General features: G+C 39.0%; 1 protein-coding gene and 1 long non-coding RNA gene across 2 annotated transcripts; one reads left to right on the top strand and one right to left on the bottom strand.

The window, feature by feature from the left end:
- The first annotated feature begins 539 nt into the window (after positions 1–539).
- Positions 540–20,947, top strand: LOC112053679 (gamma-tubulin complex component 3 homolog). Its single transcript, XM_052881160.1, has 18 exons — positions 540–926; positions 1,147–1,334; positions 1,879–1,992; positions 2,714–2,873; positions 2,952–3,134; positions 4,351–4,433; positions 5,082–5,199; positions 6,448–6,579; positions 7,677–7,767; positions 8,287–8,489; positions 9,463–9,670; positions 10,747–10,886; positions 16,534–16,740; positions 17,347–17,564; positions 18,448–18,589; positions 19,288–19,402; positions 19,490–19,664; positions 20,447–20,947. The coding sequence occupies exons 1-18, from the start codon at positions 857–859 to the stop codon at positions 20,477–20,479; spliced, it is 2,580 nt and encodes an 859-aa protein (XP_052737120.1). The 5' UTR covers positions 540–856; the 3' UTR covers positions 20,480–20,947.
- On the bottom strand, positions 12,324–16,253 carry LOC128198047 (uncharacterized). The gene is made up of 2 exons (XR_008250788.1): positions 15,990–16,253; positions 12,324–15,697 (listed from the first exon to the last, which is right to left on the bottom strand). It is a non-coding gene; the product is annotated as an uncharacterized LOC128198047 (long non-coding RNA).
- Positions 20,948–21,353: the final 406 nt, after the last annotated feature.

Below are 21,353 nucleotides of genomic sequence, written 5' to 3'. Positions count from 1 at the left end.
AGCCCTATTACAATATGCTTACGTACCACGCGGCTGTTGGTAGTTATTTCAAAAATACGGCAGTTACAATACTGATTGTATATATTTTTACTGTGGCAATGTGTTTGTTAGTGTGTGTAAAAATTACGCGTGTGTGTATTGCGAGTCAAATTTATAGTTGTGTGTAGTGTATGGACACAGAATATACTTAATGGTATTAAATGTTTTCGATGTGTGAGTTTACCTCGTTCCCCTCAAAAAACGACAGACATTTGTGAATTGGGTGCGAAACAAGTCCATTCTTGTTAATGATCTAAGAAAGAATATAATACTCCGGATAGTGGGTACTACTAGGTGTGTAATCCAAGGAACATATTTACTCAGGAGGTGTAATCAGTCGTGAGTCTATGGCGCTATAAGGCACTTTTATAGAAGGATTCTGAGGTAATCTTCTCAAAACAATGAGAATCCCTAACTGTAAAACCAGATAATAAACTAAATTGTCAATATCAAAGTTGACATTCTTCTAACTTCTGAATCTGAAGGTTTTAACTTTTATCTTCATTTGTCGTCTGTGTTTTTAATAAAAAAATGACCAAGTTACGGTCAACAAAATACGAAAATACATTAATAATTTAATACCTACATTGTTATATCGGTAATTTACGTTAACTTAATTGAGCAGTTTCATGTTTTGGTTTAAAAACGTTAAAACACATGAATCCATCAATCCGTTAAGTTTAGATATTTTATGCGAACAATCAACGAGTGGCTTGTATCATGTTATTAAGCGAACGCTGGGTGTTTTAAAAAACTTCTTACCCATTTTGTCTAATACACATAATAGGGCGTTGTTGTGCATTCAAACAAACTTGAAATGGATGATCCCACTATCACCGTTGCTACATTGCTTCGTAAACTTTGTGAAGGAATGTCAACAAATCCAGGTGCGATTCGTTTTTTTAAATTGTAACTGTCAATTTTTGTTTTGTCCAATTAACTTTTTATATTATTCTTGAATGAATAATTTTCAAAAATATCTTACAGATTTGTTTTCTAAAATTTTTAAAGGTAACTTAACAATGACAACATCATTATGAAGAAATCAAATAGAAATCAAATATAATAAACCTCTATCTAACCTACACACAAAATTCTACTTTTTAGATGGCGCATATGACCTAGCTCTGACTTATTTATCAGAAAATGATAAGCTTCGCTCACTGATAGACGAAGGGCGATCAGTGAAAGCAAAAGAGAGGCAGTTATGTCAAAAAATTCATGCACGACTGTCTAAAGTGTCTGCAAGAGATGCTGATAAATTCAATGAATCTTATGGAAAGCTGAAGGATTCTGTAAGATTTTTTCATATTGGCCTATCCATATAAATATTACAATTGTGAAAGTGTGTTTGTGTGTGTCTTACATGACAAAACAGAGTGATGAAATGATATGATTTTTAAGTGAAAATAGTTGAAAGGATGGAAAGTGACATAGGCTATTTTTTTTGTCTCTTTTTTCCTTAAACCACCTAAAATGGGGGGTGGAAATTTTTATGGAGCATTTGTACAGTAGGGGTAGAAAAGGGTAGGGATGCAGCGCACATAAGTCAAAGCACAGCTTGACTAAGTCCACTAGTTATTAAATATATTAAATAGGTGAATACCAAAATGCTCTTACTCTATTCCCATCAATTTCATGATTGCAATGCTCGCAAGTTGCAAGTTGTGAGTATAATTGTTGTGAATTTATTTAGCTAGAGAGAAATATAATGGCATTAAAATCTGTTTATCTTTATTACCATTCATAGCCTGGCAAAATGCTTAGTTATGGTAAATGGTATAAACAGTTAACTAATTCTACTGTAGGCTAAGACTTAAAAGGCCTAAAATTTTTCAGTTTGTATTGAAGCAGAGAGAAGCAGTGCTGTCTTTGTTATTAGCTCTCTCAGAAACACCACAGAATTCAGAGTCTACCCAACAATTGTTTCCAGTACCAGAATTAGCAGTCCCAGTAAGTAAGAAGCCTTATTTATTTTATTGATTAGGTCTGGCAAACCCAGTCACACTAATTAAGTACATATACATCACGACTTTATTTGAAAGAATCAATTGTCCATCAGTGCTGACAACAAAATAGGGCAAATTAATTATTGACTGAAAGCCTATCAATGTTAACAATTCCTATTAAGAATCTAGTCAATGAACCTTGGAGTGGCAGAGAATAACTTGAAGCAGTGCCTGAGGCTTGTGACCCTGGGTACAGGTTTAAGGGTATTTTTGACAACAGACATCAACATTGCTTCACTGCTCGAGCTATTCTCCCTGCCTACCCAAAAAATATCTCCGAAAGGATTACACAATAATGTGACTGCACAAATGAGTAGATATGATTTGTACAGCTTAGTGCCTTTTTGGTTCAGTAATTTACTTTCCATCATGGAATAATGCTAGTGATAACTTAATTATATGTTAAACTCAATCTCTATCTAATACTGAAAGAATTTTTCAAATCAAACCAGTAGTTCTTTAGATTGGCGTGTTCTAACAAACAAACAAACCCTTCAGCTTTATAATATTTGTATAGAAGTATAGATGAGAAGTCCCCATCATTATGGCATATTTTACTATTATTCTTATATTTTTAATATGAATTGCAACATAAATAGAAAGTGGTCTATGGCAGGACAATGTCTGTTGAATATAGTCATATAAAAATACACTAACTGTTTTAGAATTCTAAAGTGGGACCATCTACAGCTGCCTCAAGTTCCAGTAAAAGTACAATAGGATCTGTTAGCTGGAGTAGCCATGTTCCTAAGCAGCAAGGCTCCAGCCAAAGTCTGCCATCAACCATCAGCAGTATGGGACAGCAAGTTGCTTTGTCTTCCAATGGTAAAGATTTTCAACTGTAAAAAGTATTTATTACATTGAGTACATTGTGCACCTTTAAAATATGATGATGATGTACAGATAGATCAAGCGAGCGCTCTTGTGTTCGAGAGGCCTTGCTCGCTGTGTCGGGTGTCAAGGCTCGCTGCTCGAGCTCGTGGCCAAGGCCCGTCCAAATTATGTACTCGCGGATAGCGCACCTGGGCTTCCTGCATGATCGCCTCAAAGAGTTCATCGATCCTTCATCTGGACTCATGCCGCAAGGTTCGTAAAGCTTCGTTTTTGTTAATTACCTTTAGCTGTTAAAAATGTTTGTATGTACTGATTTAAAACTATTTGTGTATAACACAAGCAAATTATAGGTAAAATATATAGGAATTTTAGGCTAAAATGTCACAGTAGGTAGATTTTAAATGGTATTTTCTATTGTATTTAACATAACCATTTTTTATCACTGTAATTTAAAAGGCCAAATAGAGGAAATGACTCATCATTTGAAAGCTCAATCATTCCTTTATAGGTCGGAACTCGGTAGTCTGTATATTAATTAATACTACAATAGTTAATCCTCCAGAGTGGGCTAGAGCATAGATTCATTGATTTTCGACTTTATAACATGGTCAGCAAAGTTGATGTTAGTTAGATACGCTTGTCAGGTTATCGCCTAGATTTAATGGAACGAAACGAAGTTTTGTTTTATATAGGTTTTATGTTAGGCTACGTTAGCTCATACTCCTACGATATACAGGATGTCCCGTAATTATCTTTTGTTATTATAATTAAGGGCGATTTGGTCGTCGACGGTTCTATACCAAGTGTAATATCTGACGACTTAACTGCTTCTTGAAAAGATTGCATAAATTACAATTGTTGGTCCTCATGGATAAAGTGTCGTGGTAACCCTGCAAAATTTACGAGATTAATACATAAATAAAAATTTGATTCGATTTTCTAGGCATCAAACTGTCTATATACAAAAAATTTGCTTGTTTTAGTACTAGCAAATACCCTATTGTAGTTTTTAGAGCCGTGATAGCCCAGTGGATATGACCTCTGCCTCCGATTCCGGAGGGTGTGGGTACGAATCTGGTCCGGGGCATGCACCTCCAACTTTTCAGTTGTGTGCATTTTAAGAAATTAAATATCACGTGTCTCAATCGGTGAAGGAAAACATCGTGAGGAAACCTGCATACCAGAGAATTATCTCCATTCTCTGCATGTGTGAAGTCTGCCAATCCGCATTGGGCCAGCGTGGTGGACTATTGGCCTAACCCCTCTCATTCTGAGAGGAGACTCGAGCTCAGCAGTGAGCCGAATATGGGTTGATGACGACGAAGTTTTGCGAACATGTGCAAACTTTGCAAGAAGCTATTACGTCGTCAGATGTTACAGTGTTAGAACCGTCGACGACCAAATCGCTCTAAACTAAGGCATAAATATTTTTTAATTTCCATTTTTCTAATCCAATAAAATATTGCAGGGTTAATGGGTGACGGCATGGTGACGTTTATACGAGACGAACTTACCGAGTACTTCCGCAGCGTTGCAGTACTGCACTCTCAGGTATGTTGATATGTAAGAAAATTTATACTTGACGGATCTGGAATCCAAATTCAAATCCTGGAATAAGATATGCATGTCATATATGAAAAAAGTTATACGATTTATGTATCTAGGAAACGGTTGTGCAAATTTTAATGATCTTTGATTTATTTGATTTCTTGGATCTCTAACACTCCTAATAACTATTAAAATATCCAGTAAAAATATTATTTTATTCCTATATTTTTTTTATGAAATCTCGAGAACTCTCATTGCATACCATATAAATGACAATGTTATTAAAGACACGCATCTTGTTCAAAGAATATTAAGGACTTTTCAGGCGGCCAAAGAAGCGCTCCTTCACTACCTGTTTCATATTCCCTGTCTCAATACCAAGTGCTTCTGCCATTCCAAGGTATTTATAGGTCTCGCCTTCACGGAGTGATCTGAGAATAACAGTTTCTGAAATAACTATGTTCTCATAGCTCACTATCCTGCCTCGCTCTACATTGACAACTGCACACTTTTCTACAACAATTTCCATGCTTATATCAATGCTAAAGGTTTCAGTAATGTTCAGCAATGACACTAGGTCATAGGGTAGGGTAGCAATGATGCTTTGATGCATACAGTTTGAGGTCATGTGTGGATTTATTACCAAAACAGGTGTGTGAAGGAGACGGGGGAGGCGGCACTCTGCGACGTGTGTGCGTGTGGGCACAAGAGCCCCTGCACAGGCTGACGTGGCTAGCTAACATAGCTCACACAGCACACCATAAGAAAGGTACAACTCGTTTATAACACGTTAATGGTAATTTTTATTTTTGACACAGAAGAGTAATGAGGGCACTGAAGTCACTTGTTGTCGTTCATAGGGTAAGTGTGTGTTCTTTGTGATATTTTGATATATATACGGAGTAGGGGGCGTCCGCTAGTCATCATCATCATCATTACCAACCCATATTCGGCTCACTGCTGAGCTCGAGTTTCTGAGTCAGAGTCTGAGTCTTAAAATGAGAGGGGTTAGGCCGATAGTCCACCACGCTGGCCCATTGCGGAATGGCAGACTTCACACACGCAAAGAATTAAGAAAATTCTCTGGTATACAGGTTTCCTCGCGATGTTTTCCTTCAACGTTTGAGACACGTGATAATTAATTTCTTAAAATGCACACAACTGAAAAGTTGGAGGTGCATGCCCCGGACGCGATTCGAACCCACACGGCTTCGTCCGCTAGTATTAATAAAAAATTGACGTATATGTGCGTTTTTCCCTACAACCTACTGAATACATGTTTGATTGTAAACAGTGTGAGGTTCACAATCTTTCTACAGTTAACAATCCAGCGAGATAGATTATAATCTTACAATACAAATTCTACAATTGTATGGTGTGTGTTGCAGGGATCAATCTCCTGTTAAAAAGTGGATGCACAACCAGCGACCAATAAACATCCCCACTCAATGAGTGCCAAACACAAATTCTTGGCATTCAACTCAAGTAGTCGCATTTGCAAATTCAACCTTAAACTCAATCCTTAAGGTTGAATTGGTTCTGAATTTGGGATTTTATTGAATATTGGACTATATTTAAAGGCCTTTAGGTATAATTTTCTTTATCAATAATTCTAAAACTGTCAAAGCAAAATAGGCTACATTTTAAGCGAAAATATTTTTTTTTTCATTCTTTACAAGTTAGCCCTTGACTACAATCTCACATGATGGTAAGTGATGCAGCAGATGGAAGCGAGCTAATTTGTTAGAAGGAGGATGAAAATCCACACCCCTTTTCGATTTCTACACGAAATCGTACCGGAACGCTAAATCGCTTGGCGGTACGTCGTTGTCGGTAGGGTGGTAACTAGCCACGGCCGAAGCCTCCCACCAGCCAGACCTAGATTAATTAAGAAAATCTCAATCTGCCCAGGACCCAGGACCTCCGTTTAGTAAATCCACCGCGCATACCACTGCGCCACGGAGGCCGTCAACTACATGATTGATGATGATTTATTATAAGAGGTCAATGGTTGCAGGCGGCGAGCTGGCGTCGTGCGTGCACCGCTTCGTGCGGCATGGCGACGAGCGCGTGGCGACGCTGGCGCGGCGGCTGCTCACCGCGCTCACCTACCCGCTGCTGCTCATGCTCACCCAGTGGCTGTTGAATGGTGGGTCAGCAGTTTGCGCAGTTGTCTGTGTGTGCAAATAGACAAATGTCAACTAAAAGCTACGCCACCTGAAATATTGCTATTTATTTCATCACACTAATATTATAAAGGCAAAAGTATGTATGTTTATTCCTCCTTTGCGCTGCGGCTACTGAAAGAATTTTTTTTTTAATATACCTACTCACGTCATATTAAAGAGAGCGGATAATTGTGCCTATTAGTATATATAAATGAAAATTCTTTACTAAAGAGTTGTGAATGCTCAAGTCTATCAGCACCTCTAAGAACAGTACTTTTTTCGCTGTACTTTTGCCATTATATTTGTCGCCGAGTGAGTTATTTGAACGGATAGCAAAATCTACGTTAATTATTGCGATAATATTATAATCAGGTTTTCATGTAATTGGGATTTAATTATTTACTGTTTAAATAAATAAGACTGTAAAAGGTTTCCATCATGCCGGACGTGGCCGCGCTCGACCAATAGGAATCGATAACGATATTGCTTTAAAATGGCGCGTAGGCGGTGCGTTTTACGGAGTGAAGGCGCTCTGCCACTCTGTAGCCTGTTGGTTGAGTAGTTCAGTGTAATCAAGTTCTTGGAATGGATACTCGTCTTCCATTTGTTAAGCATAGTGAAATAGTGATAGTGATATAGAAGCTAATGGATGAGTTAATAGAAGTAAGGCCATTGCATTGTTAATTAATTAGCTGGGAGCCAACGCGAGCGGGGATGGAGAGCATTGACTAGTCGTAAAGGGGCACCCTCAATCCAACTGACATCAGTTGCAAGTCTGAGATCCGCTCGTGCTTGACTACCTGCCCTATGATAGATAACTCTGGTTTACATGTGATAGTATCAGCGCTGAACTTGATCAATATAGAGGGTAGAACTGTATTAGTAAGTTAAATGGTCGTTCCTATAATGACCGATAGTGTTACTTTGTGTATCTGCCATCCTTGACAAGCTTAGAACCTGCTCTGAGGCTACGGCAGAAGTGGAATATAGTCTATTCCCCGATATGTTGTTATAGGCAATGATCAACGAACTTATCTGTTGTTTTGGTATTTATATCACATACAAATTATTTTTACAGGAGAGATTGATGACCCTTTCAATGAGTTTTTTATTGAAAGCCGAAGTGGTGTACCTATTGACAGAATGTGGCATGATAAATATAGAGTAAGGTGAGCACACAACTATAACTATAACACATTGTAGAAAATTCTAATTTAAAAACAACCTTGTTGTGATACAGGATGATAACTAGTCTCGTAGGCTCAAGTAATTTTCAATATGCTTTCAGTTTTACGTCACGTACTGACTGACTATTCCGACATATAAATTGAATAATTAAACTAATGTATTTTTATTTAAAAAAAAAAGTGTGCTGTAGAGACCACACTGTGAAAAACAAGTGAAACTTCTTTTAAAAATAAAAAACAAAGCGCTATGAGCCACGGGCATGCAAGATGCAATGCACAGATACTTGAAATGTACAAAAACGTATTGTTTTAAACAATGAAATAACAACGCCATCTATTGGTAGTCTAAAATAACAAACACTTTCACTATGCATGTATTATAATAGATGGAAGCACGCATTGCCCGATCACATTTTTCCTAAACCATTCACCAACTTACTCCTCAATTCAAGTAAAGAGGCTTACTTACAAAATCATACCACATATCAATTCTTTATGCAGAGAATGGATGGTGCCGTCTTTCATGTCGCGCGAGCAGGCGGCGCAGATCCTGGCGACGGGCAAGAGCGTGGTGTTCATGCGCGAGGCGTGCGCCGACGAGCCCGCGCCGGCCGACCACTGCCTGCACCTGCACGACCTGCTGCAGGCGCACGACGCCTCCGGTGAGTGTCGCTGCACAGATCCTGGCGACGGGCAAGAGCGTGGTGTTCATGCGCGAGGCGTGCGCCGACGAGCCCGCGCCGGCCGACCACTGCCTGCACCTGCACGACCTGCTGCAGGCGCACGACGCCTCCGGTGAGTGTCGCTGCACAGATCCTGGCGACGGGCAAGAGCGTGGTGTTCATGCGCGAGGCGTGCGCCGATGAGCCCGCGCCGGCCGACCACTGCCTGCACCTGCACGACCTGCTGCAGGCGCACGACGCCTCCGGTGAGTGTCGCTGCACAGATCCTGGCGACGGGCAAGAGCGTGGTGTTCATGCGCGAGGCGTGCGCCGACGAGCCCGCGCCGGCCGACCACTGCCTGCACCTGCACGACCTGCTGCAAGCGCACGACGCCTCCGGTGAGTGTCGCTCTCGAAGCTCGCCCCGTGACCTGTTGAAGTTACATAATGTATTGTGGAATCATCATCATCATCATTATATAATGATTTATTTATTTTGCTATCATCCGCGAAAATTCGGCGAACCCATGCGACAACGTCACCCAGGTCCGACAAAATACTCTCTACGTACGTTTCACCCCGAAACCGGGGTGAACCAGGAGATGTTGACTCTACAACGTGCAATTGCAATTCGCTCGCTAAATCTTCTATCTTCTATTATAAAAATGAATTGCTGTTCGTTAGTCTCGCTAAAACTCGAGAACGGCTGAACGGATTTATCTCATCTTGGTCTTGAAATGTTCGTGGAGGTATAGGGAAGGTTTAAAAGGTGAGAAAAATTAGAATTATAGCTGGGAAAACCATAAAATCAACCCTTTTCTATTTCCCATATAAACGTTTGAGTTTTAAGCAGGGGTAGGAGTAGGGTAGGGGTAGAATAGAGGTAGGGTAGGGGTTAGGGTAGGGGAAGGGTAGGGGTAGAGTAATATAGAGTAGGGATAGGGAAGAAATACACATAAGTCAAAGCGAAGCTTGACCGGGTCCGCTAGTAAAATTTAAATAAATATGTACACAGCTACTCGGCCGGGTGGCGGCGCTTCGACGGCGTGGTGGGAGGCGCACGGGCTGCGCGCGGCCGTGGGCGCGGCGCACGAGGCGGCGGCGGCGCGCCTGCTGGCCGCGCTGTCCACGCACCACCACCTGCTGGACCACCTCGCCGCGCACCGCCGCTACCTGCTGCTGGCGCAGGGCGACTTCGTGCACCACCTCATGACGCTCCTGCAGTGTGTACAACTCTTATATCGCTATCAACCCATATTCGGCTCACTGCTGAGCTCGAATGAGAGGGGTTAGGTCAATAGTCCACCACACTGGCCCAATGCGGATTGACAGACTTCGCACACGCAGAGAATTAAGAAAATTCTCTGGTATGCAGGTTTCCTCACTATGTTTTCCTTCGCCGTTTGAGACTCGTGGTATTTAATTTCTTAAAATGCACACAATTGAAAAGTTGGAGGTGCATGCTCCGGATCAGATTCGAACCCACATCCTCTAAAATCGGAGGCAGAAGTCATATCCACTGGGCTACCACGTCTCTTATTTAGTGAGGGCTTAATACACTGGTCTTAAGTGTGCCATTATTGAATTGTGCGGGTAACAGGCATCAGTTTGTCGCAAGTTTCACATTAATAGAGATTGAGGCGTCATAGATCGATTTATCTGATTGATTGATATTGAATAAAAGAGCAACAAATGTTTTTCAAAAGTAATTATTTTCCGCAAACTGTCAAGTAATCTATTGTAATATTTATGTTAACTGCAAACTCTTCTTGGTTCTTGGCGATACATGTGTTTTTTTTTATAAAGATATTATTATATTACATTAGTTACCTTAAATTGATTAGGGATGATGACTAGGTTTGAATATATTGATTTTTATGATACATTCGGATAAATTAGGTCAATATTAACTAATTTATACATAAAAAGCAAAGATTGGCTGGATATTTGCAAAATAAATAAAATTATAAAATTTCAAAATGTATTAAAAATCTTTTATCGTAATTAGATGAAAATTCATACAGTTTTAGCTTTCTTACATTAAATATGACATTTTTCAATATCTGAACTATAAACATAAACGCACAAATTAGTAATTTTGTTTGAACGCCCATACTAATGTAACGATCATTATGTACCTACGACGTCATTAATTCGTACCCTGACCTGACCCTTTAAATCCCTGTAGCTCCGAAAGTAATGATCGCAGATACCCTGTTACTTTTACAATATTGCTTTACTTTTAATTTATATACAATTTAAAAAACTGCCATTATCCCAATTGAACACGTTACATTAGGGACGAGCTAAGTAAGCCCGCGACGTCGCTGTACGTGCACAGCCTGTCGTTCACGCTGGAGACGGCCGTGCGCGCGACCAACGCGCAGTTCGAGCCGCCGCACGTGCTCGCACGACTGCAGGTCAACTTGTACCCGAATTGTGAGTATGAGCTACGCTGTGACATTAGCGGGCCCGGTCCTGAGAGACGACTCTCACACCCGTTAGGCTGTGGGGAAACCAGTTTCGGGAAACAGCCCCTGTATATGGTATCTTGTCGCCTACCATGAAGACGGACAGGGGCTATTATTGTTACGAACTAGGGTTCGAGGATTTAAAATGAAGCAACTTGTAACTCATATGAAACTTTATTCCACTTCTTAATCCGAGTACTAATACACACTTCCAAACATAGGCAAATCGTAGCCACAAAGTGTTGTCCACTTATCGCTGGTATCACTTCAATGTTACTTTACTTCGTTCCGAAGTTAACTGCCACTATCGTCCCGACTGGCGCCTTTTTATACCAGTGATGAATGATATTAGATCATTCTGGGAATGCCTACAAAATCTTGGAAGACACGCGTATTTTCGACTCGAACAACACCAAAAGATCGATATCATAAATTGTAAACAACTCGATATTGCCGAGTGATTGTAAACCTTAAGTCACTAGTACTACGGTCCTCCGTTACATTATTGTAAGCGGATAAAGTTTCCGACTGTCGCTGATGGCTTGTCGATGTCGCTTTTCCAGTTCTCATTTGTGCAACGAATACAGGCTGTTGGCGGTGGCAAGCGAAACTTGTATGTTGAATTTCCTGGCAGCGGTGGCATTGAGCTGCCTTTCCTTCATTTTCATGTGATAATGCGGTTACCATCCACGTAACTGTGTTATTGAGGCTTTAACACTAAAAATATGACCGCCGAAAGCCACTTAAACTTAAAAAGAAATTTTACAAGACATCTATAACATTTAAATAAAATTTTGAGCTCGTTAACCGATTCATGGCCCATGACGCACCTAGCGCGTCATGAAAAAACCTTTAGGGAGGCCAATGACGCGACAAGCGCGTCATTAGAAAATTGTACTAAATATATTTTTTATTCAATTTAAACCAAAAATCCTTTTATTTTACATAAAAAATAACACATTAGAGGCAATAATATCAGTGGCCACTAGATTATTTTGGAAAGTTAAATTGTCAGGGGTCGTCAACCACATGGTATATTTTTTTATTCATCCATAATTATTCACACACTAAAATGTAAAAAATGTCTAATAAAATATATATCTAACGGTTACTCTCGCTTAAAAATTGAGAACGAGGTGCAGATATGTTGACTGTCTCCATCTTACTCTCTACTTTCATGGCATTACACAACACAAAAAAAATTCAAAAAAGAATTTGATAGGAATGAAATATTTTTGTCTCTAACAGTTGTAGTATAATTTATTACAATATTTAAACAAATAGGGTGACTTTATTTCTTTATCTTCACTTCACAAATTTATTGTGCCTACAACATTGGGAAGCGTGTGACTAGACGCGGTAAAGTATAAGTAAAGTAGACCTGCGAAAGTGTTCCTGCGCATGGCGATTTATCCTTTCTGAGATCACTTCCGTGATCCGTGAATACTTGAAAGCCGTGATAGCCCAGTGGATATGACCTCTGCCTCCGATTCCGGAGGGTGTGGGTTCGAATCCGGTCCGGGGCATGCACCTCCAACTTTTCAGTTGTGTGCATTTTAAGAAATTAAATATCACGTGTCTCAATCGGTGAAGGAAAACATCGTGAGGAAACCTGCATACCAGAGAATTATCTTAATTCTCTGCGTGTGTGAAGTCTGCCAATCCGCATTGGGCCAGCGTGGTGGACTATTGGCCTAACCCCTCTCATTCTGAGAGGAGACTCGAGCTCAGCAGTGAGCCGAATATGGGTTGATGACGAGATCACTTCTGTTGTGCCCTTGTCAGACATCAGACGTGCTCTCATTACTTTTGACCCTACCGACGACATTCGCTTGCGTGTACCTGGACTCCCGTGATTTTGCATTAGTGACATTGTGGCTTGTGATACTGGACTCCGATTTTACGTTTGTGTTACTGGGAAATCTATCGAATTTGAATCAATCTACTTGCCGTTCATCTGTGGTAAGTTTTTTGATATTAATTTCTTATTTTTTAATAACTAGACAGCAGTAGCGGTGGGTATTATATAGTTTTATTTTAAACAGTATTGTTAATAAATAATCCTTTATTTAATTTTTGAAGAACAAAGTTTAAATTGTGATAAATTATCAAACAAAACTAACGTTATTTGTTAAGTTTTTTTTACAAACAACAAACTTACCAGAACATAAAAGCTCAACAAAATATAGTAGGTATAATGACTAGTAAACTAAAACAGGGAAACGTACAACGCAAGGTAAAAACAATGCTATTGTTGTATTTATTTGCGCCCGAGCGGCATCCCTTTATCGATAACGAGTTGCGCGGCATTGTTCTTAAACGTAATGACTCAGTCTGCACGTTAATACAAAAAAAATGAAATAAAAAAAATTAGGGACGTAAAGTTGAAACTATGTAACTTACACCTCGCATTTGATTTTTTTAGAACAATGGATCAACCGTCGACTTCTAGAGCAGAACATGAAATAGAAAATATTTTGAGGACAATGGAGTCTCCAAGAGATATACTTCCAGACGAGGAGAATCTATTTACGGACCAGGACTTATATGGCATACTGCTGGGAGAAACTTTGGAAGATGATTGGATAGATTTGGCTGAGGAAGAGGTAGTTACTACCGAAAATGAGCAACCAGTACTGCGAGACGCGGAAGTACTTCAAGAAGGAACCTGGACCATGGGTAATCCAGCTCTTGAAAATATAATTCCGTTTACTGGCAACCCTGGTCTTAAAAAAAATATGACCGGAACTGAACCAATTGATTTTTTTAATTTGTTATTCAACAATCATTTTTATGATCTTATAATAACGTGTACAAACGCAAATGGTAAAATCCTGAAATCCACGAGTACAGGGCATACACGATTCAAAAGGTGGAAACCAATATCTTTGCCAGAATTCCAGACCTTTATTGGCATTATTTTCCTAATGGGATTAATAAAATTAAATCGGCTCACTGATTACTGGAAAAAACATTATTTATTTGATTTTACATTAAAAAACTACATGTCAAGAAATAGATTCTTCATGATTTTAAGAGCGTTGAATGTTCAAAATATTCCAGGCAATGAAAGCATTAAAAAGGTATGCTCATTAATTGACATATTTAATAAAACATTAGAAGAAATATATTATCCAAGTAAAGAGTTGACTGTGGATGAATCTCTGATATTATGGACAGGTCGATTAAGATTTCGTCAATATATGAAAAATAAAGTTCACAAATATGGCATAAAATTATATATGTTAGCCGAAAATAACGGTATCTGCATGAAAATACATTTGTATGCTGGGGCTCAAGATAATGTAGTGGGTGGTCGTGGTCACGTCAAAAAAGTATTACGTTTACTAACTCAAAACTATTTAAATGTTGGTCATTCTATATATGTAAACAATTATTATGCAAGCGTTGATATGGCCCACGAATTATTAAATAATAACACATATTTAACCGGCACTTTAAGGCAAAATAAAAAAGGGAATCCCAAAGATTTAATTAATACAAAATTACAAAAAAATGAAGCATGTATTATGCATAACAATAAAAATGTAACAGTGACAAAATGGCTAGATAAGAGGGAGGTCTGTTTCGTGAGTTCTGAACACAATAGTGAATACATACTTTCAAAAAATAAATACGGAAACGTTTCGTTTAAACCTAAAGTGCAGGTAAATTACAATAAATTTATGAGATCAGTGGACAAGCATGACCAAATGTTAAATTATTATTATGCAGAACATAAAACGTTAAGGTGGTATAAAAAAGTAATTATCCACATCATGCAGATGCAATTATTAAATTCTTTTTTCCTTTATAATTTAAACAGAGAAAGGAAGACAACTTTATATGATTTTAGATTACGAATAATTGAATACCTGTTACCCAATAAATCAGAGAATATTCGACCGTCAGTTTCGGGTAGAATTCATTTGCCAGCACATTTACCCAAAAGAAATGGCAAAACAATGAGAAAACGGTGCAGGCTCTGCTTTAATGTCCACAAAAAAAGAGTCGATGTGTTGTTTGGCTGTCCTGACTGTCCAGGTTTTCCTGGATTATGCCTGGAATGTTTTAGAGCATTTCACAAATACTAATCATTATTGATTTGAGAATTTAACGCTCTAACCACTGCGCCATGGAGGTAGAATAATTGCTTATATATGATATACGAATTTCTTAATAATCAGGTACAATTAATGATCACTATGATTAATCAGTTCTAACATGTAAAACAATTAAAGTAAGTAATTATGTTGTTCCTATGAAACCAAATCCTTAATTACCTAATTAAAATAATCAGTCAAATAAGCAGTGTTTAATTACCAAAATGAACAATAGACATACGTGGGTACGATATTGTAATATGTTTTAATTTGTAATAAATCTTCAAAAACTTAAATATTTCTTTCATTTACCCCTGCTTATAACCTTATCTTACATACATACTCGTAATGTATTAATTAAATTATTTTTTTAATATTTCTATAATATTTTGCATAATAACATATCTTTGAGTAATGTTAAATCGAAGTAATTCATTGGACACAAATTGCCCAAAATATTTGCAGCCGTGCATATCCACGACTGTCACAGCCTTTACATCTTCCGTCTGCTTTTCTGTGCACGTTGCACTATCCTTCGTTGTATTCTTCCTAGTATCCCTTACATAATTTGTTCCACTATCAAATTCCCAGGATTGAGAGTTCTCCTCAAATAACTGGTCATCCTCGCACTGTGTCTCTTGTTCCGTTTCCGGAATATATTTTCGTTTTCTAATTTCTGAAAAAAAAACATACCGGGAGGCCCATTTAGAACGGTCAATATGGAAAAGTCTAAAACTGTAAGACAAACGAAGATCTGACATTGATTTTCTAATAAATTAAATTGCATTCAAAGAATTTTGAAATGTCTCTTACCTACTAGAGCCGGGAATCAAACCTACCACTCTAAGCCGGAAATGTATAAAAATAATCACCTTGTATTTTTATGTCACCAATTTGATATAAAATACGAAGATTCTTTGATTTTCGAGCCAAATGTTTACAACTCATGCTGAAAATCTGTAACTTACCTTCCATTTCCTATTAGACACGTAGATAGTCACTTTAAAGCACACTAAACTAATTAATAAAACAAAACACACGGTAACAGGTCTCACTTTGTATTATTATACTTGAAACTACTTAAAATAGTATCAAAAACATTACCGGGTTCCAATGACGCACTAGGTGCGTCACCATTCAGGAGGGCCAATGACGCGACTCACGCGTCAATACATTTTATATGGGGCCCGGGCGAATAGATTTGAAAAATGTAGGTGGCAAGGAATCGGTTAACTCTTGGACACCTGAACTGAAACCAATTCTATCTTGCGCATATAGAAAATACCCACCCTACCGGCAAAGGCGTACCGCCAAGCGATTTAGCGTTCCGGTACGATGCCGTGTAGAAACCGAAAGGGGTGTGGATTTTCATCCTCCTCCTTACAAATTAGCCCGCTTCCATCTAAGACTACATCGTCACTTACCATCAGGTGAGATTGTAGTCAAGGGCTAACTTGTAAACAATAAATAAAAAAAATAAATAAATAAATAAAATAACGTGTGATGTGGCAGGCGACGGGCGCGAGGACAGCGGCTGGGACGTGTTCGCGCTGCAGTACCGCGTGGACGGGCCGCTTGGCACGCTGTTCCCCGCCACGTGCGCCGCCCGCTACCGCGCGCTCTTCACGCAGCTGTGGCGCGTCAAGCGCATCGAGCACGCACTGCACCACGCCTGGCGCGACCACACCATCCTGCAGAAGAGGCTCCGCAAGATGCCCGGTATATTCTTACAGCTCATAGTGTGTGCGTAGTGCCCAGTCATCGAAACTACCCGACAGAGCGGCAAAGTTTCTTGGCGTCGACTATAAATAATTGGCGATACGTCACTTACGTTTTGGGGCAGCAGGGGGTTGAGAATGCAAACGCGACTGATACTTTAATACTTCTTTTAATTAAATTATTACAAAAAATCTTTTAACAACTAATTTCGGCGATCGAATTTCAAAATCGAATAATTTCGGCGATCGAAATATAGTGAGCCTAATCCTAACCAGATGTGCCACTCGATCGGAGATTGATCAAAGAGCGCCTTGCATCGCGTTTCCTCCTCTTTTATATTAATAATTATTTGCGTAATTAACTACGTAAATCGCTACGTGAATCCATCGCAACGGAGTATGTAGGGCGCTGAGCAAGCACATTCTGCCGTACAAGGTTAGATGAGAGCAGGGCACTGGAACATAGCTGTTGTTGCAACCTACTGGACTACAGCGGTCGTAACAAGCCTACCAATCTAACAGTATACAGTAGAATTGGTATTTGTTTGTAATCAAGATTGAATTGTTAACTTATTATTTTGATATTACAATTAGTTATTGTGCACAGAGGTGTGGGGGCTGATGCGGCGCGTGTCGTGCCTGCGCGCGGAGGCGCTGCGGCTGTGCGGCGCGCTGCAGGAGGCGAGCTTCGAGGGCGCGGAGGCGGCGTGGGCCGAGCTGCTGGCCGCGGCCGCCGCGCGCCAGCACCTCGACCGCCTGCTGGCGCTGCACCACCGCGCGCTCGACCGCCACTCCATCCACGCCATGATACACCACACCACGCAGGTACTGATACATTGCGGCAGATTAGGGTTGCCAATTGTATCGTCACCAACAATATATCGTCTTTATCAACCCATATACAGCACACTGCTAAGCTCGAGTCTCCTCTCAGAATGAGAGGGGTTAGGCCAATAGTCCACCACGCTGGCCCAATGCTGATTCGCAGAGAGATAAGAAATTCTCTGGCGTGCAGGTTTCCTCACAATGTTTTCCTTCACCGTTTCAGACACGTGATATTTAATTTCTTAAAATGCACACAACTGAAAAGTTGGAGGTGCATGCCCCGGACCGGATTCGAACCCACACCATCCGGAATTGGAGGCAGAGGTCATATCCACTGGGCTATCACGTATCACTGGGCTATCACGTCTCATATAATATCACTATAATATATAGTATTGTACTATATTTCCAGTCTGCGTACTACATACTGTTGTGTAAGAAATATATAGTACGCAAAAATACTATATTTTCAATACTGAAATATTTTTTTATTTTTTTTATTTTAAAACATGAACATTAGTTTTTGACAGATGCAATAGCGTCTAGCTTTTGGTTTTCAAAAATAAAAAAATATTGTGAAAAAGCATATGATAAATATAAAAATATAAAAGAGTCTTATTTCAGAGAAAGAAATCGAGTATCAAACACGAAAAACAAATTGGTTGTTTGTAAAGTCGGTTTACAGACGATAACTTTACATGAGAAAAAATTGCCTATCATCATAAACAGGACGATTAATTTTTTGCCATTTATTATCATGTTACGAACCTTAAACCTCAAAAACAAAAATAAGAAAACCAATGTCGAACAAACGACATTGGTTTTCTTATTTTTGTAATCCACTTCTGAGTCTGCTAAAAATATGTTCGTTGTTTACATATAGGAACTGCAGTCATATCTCGGCAACGTTCTGAACGAGACTCTGGCGCTGCGCAGCTTTGAGACGACGCTGCACGCCGGCATCAACCGCGAGCTCGAGCGACGCGACCAACTCGAACAGTTAAAAACCGAGCGAGTTGCAAGAGGTACGCCAGTCGTTATTATTGTTACGAACTAAGGTTCGAGGATTTGGAATGAAACACCCGGTGACTCGTATGAGACGTTATTCCACTCCTTAATCCGAGTAACAATACACACTTCCAAACGTAGGCAAGTCATTGTCCAAAATCGTAGCCGAGTTAGCTATTGTCCACTTGTATCGCTGGTATCACTTCGATATTACTTCACTTCGTTCCGAAGTTACACTGCTACGATCGTCCCGTCCGAGGTCTATACCAGTGACAATAATTCCAGATCATTCTGGGAACGCCTGCAAAATCTTGGAAGACACGCGTATTTTCGACTCGAACAATAACAAAAGATTGTTATCTCAATTGGGTCCGCTACATAAATATGAAGAGAAGAAATCTCGCTCGAATAACAGATTAATATTTGTGTATAGAAAAATTTAATAATTGAACTTTAGATTTGCCCTTTGATCGCGTAACTAAAATATGAATAATTTTAAAATTTTATGTAACAAAATAAATGATATACTATATTTATTTATTTATTTATTTGGTCCACCAGTGACTGTCGCAGCATTTACACAAATACAATATTAAAAAAAAAACACAAACACAAGGCTCTGCACAATCAAATGTAGGTAGACACGGCATGCACGATATACTAAGGCTAGTAGCCATAGACTTAAATAATTATGTATTACAATTGGCATTTTTAGATGAGTACCCGATCAGTAGCGCTGACGAGGCGCGAGATAAGGAGAAGCGGAAGATATTCCACCAATTCTTGGCCAACAGAAAAGCTGATCTAAATGTTTGGGCGCGAACTTACAGGTTTGTCAAAAAATTACCAAGAAATTGTTTTATTTATTTAAGTTTCTTATTGTAACTTTATTTAAGATTCTTTCTTATAATTTGCAGGGGCCACGTGACGACATTGATTCTTAAACTCGCCTTGCACACTGAGGTGTCTCTCCAAACGCTCGCATTCAGATTGGACTACAGTGATTTCTACAAACGTGGCGATGCCAAGCTACACGAACCACTTACATACCAACATAAGAGGCTTAGTGAGATAGGCCTTATTACGGCTAAGGTAATATTATATTATTGTTATTGGTTGAGATTAAAAATAATTTATGTATCTGTCGCAGCTATTAGGTCTCCTATTATGACTACCAATAATGCGATCTTTGCTATCGTAAACTATTAACTATACTACAGCTTTTCTTGATGAGTACTGTTTACCAACGAAGAAATTAGATATAAAGGTAGAAAACCCATGTCATTTCATTACTTATTTATTTAAAATTATGTATGGTTTGTTTATAAAATGTTATATAAAGTATATTACTTATATCTAATTGTTCTAAGCTAATTAAATTTATTTTCATTAATTTAAGAACAAGTTAATTAAAATTATTAGTAGATGTGAAAACTAGTGATTTATATCCTCGTTTTTAATTTGTTTGTTGGTAATCAAGAAAGGCTGTAGTATAGTCCATAAATTTGTCTATTCTAATCCATTTCTGTCTGTGGCGCAGTGGTATGCGCGGTGGATTTACAAGACCGAGGTTCTGGGTTCGATCCCCGGCTGGGCTGATTGAGATTTTCTAAATTGGTCCCGGTCTGGATTTAGCGTTCCGGCACGATGTCGTGTAGTAACCGAAAGGGATGTGGATTTTCGTCCTCCTAAAAAGTTAGCCCGATTTCATCTTTGATTGCATCATCATTTACCTTAGGTGAGATTATAGTCAAGGGCTAACTAGTAACGAATAAAAAAAATATATATATATCGGCACTGTCTGGGTAACTTTTCATACTTTGGTGCCCATTGTTCTTTAGAACCTGAGTTTAGAACTCTTCTTTTTGTTACAGAGTAAACTGATAAATCACACGCGGAAAAAGTGACACAAGTTGTTGGAGATGTCCATTACCGATGTATGTTCACCGTGGACCGTTCTCGGATGTGTTCGCACTGACTGAACGTTGTTTTTATTGCAAAGAACTTACATGTGAAGTATCGGCAACACATAAATATTTATTATTATTAAAAAGCACCAATAATGCCTTTGTAAATTGCTCTCTATATTTATAATAGTGCTATTATACTGAAAATTGTTAATTTTTTTTAGCAAAGTAATCTCGAAATTGTTAAAGCTTAAACGAGTTAAGATAAATAACTAATGATATAATAAAGTGAATTTTATTTAGATACTAGCGGACGTCCGCGTGGAAATCGAAGTCACCTTCTATTTATGTTTTCGGATGTTTATCTGATAAATAGTCCAGTGATCATTTTACTTAATATTATTAGGTAATATGATATATAATATAAATCAGATCTTTAAAATCTTAGTTACAACAGACCAATTTCACCCCCTGTTCGCATGTTTTATCCAATCGTATTAATAGTCCACTAATCATTTTACTAAAATATAGCCCAAAACATGATCGATTTATATTTAAAAAAACTTCAACCCCTGTTTAACTCTTTAGGAGCCTATCATATAAGCTGTTTGCGAGCAGCTGTGGAGCAGAACGGGCGAACAGCGAATGCGTCGCGAACACGCCGCGGCTGCGTAGCAAATGCGCAACTATTAAAAAAAGAAATTGTTTTTGCCCTAAACACTTTTTACGCGACAGTACACAATGCGTCAGTGATGCTATTCGCGGCGATCAAGTTGCGCGTCCGCAACGAATTCGCTGCGCATGCGTGGCATGTTCGTTGCGCACCCGTATCGTATTCGTTGCGTGCCCGCTCCGCTTTGAGGACGCTCGGAAT

The sequence above is a fragment of the Bicyclus anynana genome, chromosome 4 (assembly GCF_947172395.1).
Source record: "Bicyclus anynana chromosome 4, ilBicAnyn1.1, whole genome shotgun sequence".
NCBI lineage: Eukaryota > Metazoa > Arthropoda > Insecta > Lepidoptera > Nymphalidae > Bicyclus > Bicyclus anynana.
Note: the sequence above shows the minus strand (reverse complement) of the source record. Positions and strands in the feature narration are given on the sequence as shown.

Bases quoted from the DNA above. Each gene is read 5' to 3' on its own strand.
- LOC112053679 (XM_052881160.1), top strand. From the start codon at position 857: ATGGATGATCCCACTATCACCGTTGCTACATTGCTTCGTAAACTTTGT. The intron at 5,200-6,447 runs GTACAACTCGTT...CAATGGTTGCAG, and splicing joins CACAGCACACCATAAGAAAG to GCGGCGAGCTGGCGTCGTGC. The intron at 19,665-20,446 runs GTAATATTATAT...TTTTTGTTACAG, and splicing joins TAGGCCTTATTACGGCTAAG to AGTAAACTGATAAATCACAC.